General features: G+C 31.9%; 1 protein-coding gene across 1 annotated transcript; it reads right to left on the reverse strand.

Annotated features, from left to right (window-relative positions):
• Nucleotides 1-551: 551 nt before the first annotated feature.
• Nucleotides 552-2883, reverse strand: LOC107011519 (GDSL esterase/lipase At4g01130). The gene is made up of 5 exons (XM_015211055.1): nt 2597-2883; nt 1617-1826; nt 1369-1526; nt 984-1254; nt 552-900 (listed from the first exon to the last, which is right to left on the reverse strand). The coding sequence occupies exons 1-5, from the start codon at nt 2817-2819 to the stop codon at nt 632-634; spliced, it is 1131 nt and encodes a 376-aa protein (XP_015066541.1). The 5' UTR covers nt 2820-2883; the 3' UTR covers nt 552-631.
• Between the last annotated feature and the right edge of the window lie 2136 nt (nt 2884-5019).

Consider the following 5019-nt stretch of genomic DNA (forward strand, 5'->3'; position numbering starts at 1 on the left):
AAATTCTTAAAAGACTCGTTTGGTTGGGGAACAAGTTATCTCATCCCCGATTAGTCATCTCAGGATTGTTCAACACTGCGATGCCAGGATAACTAATCTCGGATAAATTATCTCACGATTTTATTCCAACCAAACATGGGATAAATTCGTCCTAGGATTAGGTAAGCCATTTGGAAAATGGTGTTTCTGATGCAATCAGGAGTATCTTTTGCTGGTGTGCATTAGTTTAATCACAATTTGAGAAGGATAAATACTTTTATATATTCACAAACTAAATCCATACCTAATTATTAAATTCAACTCATATAGACACAGATGGATTGTATTTATTTTTTTTTAAGAAAATTAGATTAGGATATGGATCACAACTCATAGATGAAGTTTGTTGTTATGGGATGATGCAACTCAATAATCTTTCAATTATCAAGTCCTTGTTTTAAAAGTTCCATCAATATCTGTCACAATTTTAAAGATAAGCCATATCATTTACTGGAAAAGCTGTTCGTCGTCTTTACGCCAAACTAATAAATGAATGTCATGTAAACACCGAGTGCAGATAAGTGATGAGTAATGAGTACTCATAAGTGGTGGTTTATTATTATTGCTAAACACAAGAAATTAAACAACAGTGTCAACCAATAGGCTGGATATCACAGTACTTGTGAAGTGGAAAAGGAGGATCAAAATAAGAACCATTGAGAATGGCATATGCTGTGAGTTTGTTTGCTGCATCAGTAGCATGAATTCCATCCCAGCTTACATAGTTTTGTGGATCCTTACAGGCTTTTGCTGTTACCGTTGTTCCATTTACTTGTTTCGTATTTCCACAGAACACTTGCTGGTTATAGTTGTATAAACCACCTCCATATCCACAACATGCTTTGGTTCCATACCTTAGCCCTGCAAACAAACAAACAAACTTTCAACATTTGAATTTTTACTGTTGAGTATCTTAAAAAGAAAACGAAAAACAAGTAGTATACCATTAGAAGCGGGGTGTTGGAATAGCTCCAAGAGCACAGTATGAGTGTCGACATATACAACATTTGCATCAACAAGTTCCTTTCTGGTTTTTGCTAATGCTGCTTTAAGCATGTTGTTATAATCCACCACTGCATTATTGTACGATATTAAGCAACCAAACTGGTCTATATCAGAAGTGTTATGAGGCAGTTGCACCAGAAATGCAGGGTAACATCCAATTGGTGCTAGATTTAGCACCCAAAATGTTCTCCCACCTAACACATATATCTCCTGGAAAGTAAAACAGAACAAGCTAGCATCAAATAGGCGTTCAGTTAGTATGAGAACGAACAATAATCAGATGCTTGTATTCATCGGACGTTGAAGTGCAAAGATGTTTGTTACCTTGATGGTGCTGGCAATTTGTGAAACAACTTGAGGTAGAAACTCTTTCACTCCACTTATTCCTAGTCTTGCCAAATTTCCAGTAAAGTCATTTTGGCCAATGTAGAATGTATATAGTGATTTTCCGAATATGTTTGGAGAAGGCAGACTAGTTTTCCCTGAAAATACAAACATATTTTGGTTATGGTTAACAAAACAACGTTACATTCATCGAATTTTTTTATAGAATGAAATGTTAATAATATTACCTTTACGAGGAAGTTCATCGACTTTAACCTTAAATTCTTTCATCTGTCTAAGCTGAATCTCAAGAGAAAAAGGGCTAACACCAGTAACAAATAAGGAAGTTTGTGGCAAGCGAACTGTGGATGCTAATGTTGCGAAATTAGCACCATGTTTGTAATCAGATCCAATTGATTGCAGATATGGACTCAAAAATGGCAAATCTAATGCTTGAGCTGCACAACCAGGAATAATGAAACTTTCAAAAAACTGTCACAGGTTTAAACAAATAATTGAAACAAGACGAAGAAAAAGGACAAACATTTTCCTATACATACATAATTGTGTGAAAAATCTTTCTTGTAAAATGCTTCTAGTTTAACTATGTGACCATCTCAATCTAAACGTTTAAGTTGTAAGAGGGAATACACTTTTTGTCCACTAAATTATATCTTCAACACGTCCTAATAGCTGTCATAGCTGTGTATATACAAGTTTTTGCCCCACATCCCACTCGAATAAACATTTATTTACTTAATTATATCTCCAATACTAGTTGAACACTGAAAAAGGCTAATAATGTAGGATAAAATTAAGCCAGATGACAAGGTCACAGGTGCAACAGTTAGGATAAGGATGTTAGGACAAACAAAGCCCTCCAATGAATATGAGAACAGTACATAGACATGGACAAATTTTACTACTTTTTTCCAGCTAAGGCTATTTCGTTTTCTTCCAATAATACTTCTATCCTCACTCTAAAAAGTTCACAGATCCTTAAAAGCATGAACTCCGATGAGCAAAAAATGAGAGCACTAACAGCGAAATGGTCACAATGTTCACTAAAGCTTAAATCCTGAATCCGCCTCTGTATATACTTTCCTTCTTCAGAATTCAAATAACATTTAACATCTAAGAAAAAACCATAACTCTCTTTCTGTAACGTAACGTTTATAATATACAAACAAAAGAACATAGTAAAAGTGATACATTAGTGATATTTCACCTAGAAAATCGACGACAACTCTGCCATCAGTTGCCCTTCCAACAGGTTTGTTGAAGTAAGTCATTCCATAAGGAGGGGTTTGAGCTGGAAAAGCTGCCCAAAAACCACCAGTATCAGTATTTGAATCACCAAAGTTAAAAATAGCCTTAAATGCACATTTTTTGCACTCTGTTGTAGCCACCATAAACAACAACAATAATATCATTGCTCTCAAAGTAGTCATTGTTGATTTTTGGATATTGTTGGAGTAGTAATGGGATAGAATGAAAACAATTTTTGTTATTTGTAGACAGTAAGGGGGTGATGTATGTCAAAACAAACGTTGTTAGTAACGCTTTCCAATTGGATATTTCTTATCTTACTTTTTCTGAATTTATTCGTATCAAATGGGACCTATATAGAAATTTCAGAATGTATATTTCTTAAATCGAAAAAAAATTGTTGTTGCTATCAATTTTTACATATCGAAAATCTTGTTTCTCCTAGGGGTGTATATCGATCGGTTCGGTTCTGTTTTATATATTATTGGTTTGATTTATTGGTTTTCGATTTTTAAATAAGCTAACCCGATAACAAAGATATTATTTATCGGTTTTCGTTTTATCGGTTTTTGATAGTTATCGATTCGGTTTTCGGTTTACCCAATAAGAAAATATCCGTAAAATATTATATGACTTCTTACTTAGCTAAATATAGTACGAAGGTTATAATTGCATGTCACCGCCAAAACATAGTACGGAAACTTGCAAATGGTATAACCTACAATTACAAACTAAAACTAAAATTAACCAGTCCAACAAGACTAAAACTAAAACTAAAACTAAAATCAAAAGCTATAATTGCGAAACCTTACATTAGTTTTTAGATTTTTAGTAAACAATAAAAACTAGTAAAGCGGCCTAGTGTGAAGTAGATAGAGTATTAATAATTTGATATAGTTATAGTGTCTAGTTATATATTAAATTACTAGGGAGGGTAAAATAGTAAATTATTACTATCTTATTGGGTTATCGGTTTATCCAATAACCCAATAGTAAAACCCGATACCGAACCAATAACCCAATAACTTTTTTTTATAAACCCATTAAAAACCCAATTACCCAATAACAACAACCCAGTAATATTTTTTTCAATTTGGTTTATCGATCGGTTCAGTTTTTGCACACCCCTAATTTCCCCTCTCTAGGATGGACGGATATATAAAATAAAATATTTGTTCAAGTGACTCTAATAATTTTTGCTCAAATTATATAAATGTTAAAATATCTAATAAATATATTTGAAAGTTATTTAAAATCTACGTAATAAAATTTCAAATGAAGAATGAGGAATCATCCATCACCTTGAAAATCAATAATGACTGGTATGAATGTATTAGAGTCTTCAAAGTTAAAGATTTGAATTAAATACACATTTTTGCATTCTATGAGGTATCACCACTAACCTCATTGGTACTGTTTATTAACTTCATAGAGAAGAAAAAAAATGACTCTTCCTTTTTAGACGTTATTCAATATTTTTCGGATATAAAAATAGATACAATTAAAAGGAGAAAATTTGAGAAATAGCAAAAATAATAGATGTAATAAGTTTCTATAGCTGTGGTTTTGATAATTGTATTACATAGCTACAATTCCGTTTGCTACGGAGGCTGGGGTTGTATATTTTTATTTGTTTGTATATATCTTATGTGAATTGAAAAAAAGGATAACTATATACAAATTCTGTATTTATATATTGAGGAATTTTTCAAAACTTCGTTTGTATATTTCGCTTGCCAATATACAAATAGGGTAATTCATTATAAAAAAATTTCATAAAAAGTATACAAATGGCTAGAATAAGCTTATACAAAATTCTGAATTTAAATTATACAAATCAGACTAATAGCAAAATTGGGAGAAACTAAAGCTTTGAATTAGAATTTCCCTAAACAATCACTATAGCGTTTAATATGATTTAAATATTTGCTATTCGGTACAATTATTCCTAAAAGAACAGAAAATAACTTTTTTTTTTTTTTACAATCTGGGCTAGGAGAACAAAGCAACAAATATAATTTTGGGCTTAATGAGCCCATTATAATATCAAATGGGTTTGGGGCCCAGCAGGTACATCCTATCTCCAACTCCAAGGTCCAAACCAGGGAAGTGCAAATTATTATTTTTCTGAGAATGCATATTAATTTGAAAAAATTACAGAAATCTCACATTTTAGTTTACTTATCACCATTATTCTTATAAATTCTACAAATCTCTAAATTCCTCATTTTCGTACGTATCTCACGCATCAGATTAGTGTATCATGTATAAAAATGCAATGTATCTTACTTAATGATTAATGTATCTCGCGCATCAGATTAATGTATTACTGTTTATATTATTGTATCCGTTTGAAGGATTTCTGTAATTATAATCTTTTAA

This window comes from Solanum pennellii, chromosome 1, assembly GCF_001406875.1.
Source record: "Solanum pennellii chromosome 1, SPENNV200".
NCBI lineage: Eukaryota > Viridiplantae > Streptophyta > Magnoliopsida > Solanales > Solanaceae > Solanum > Solanum pennellii.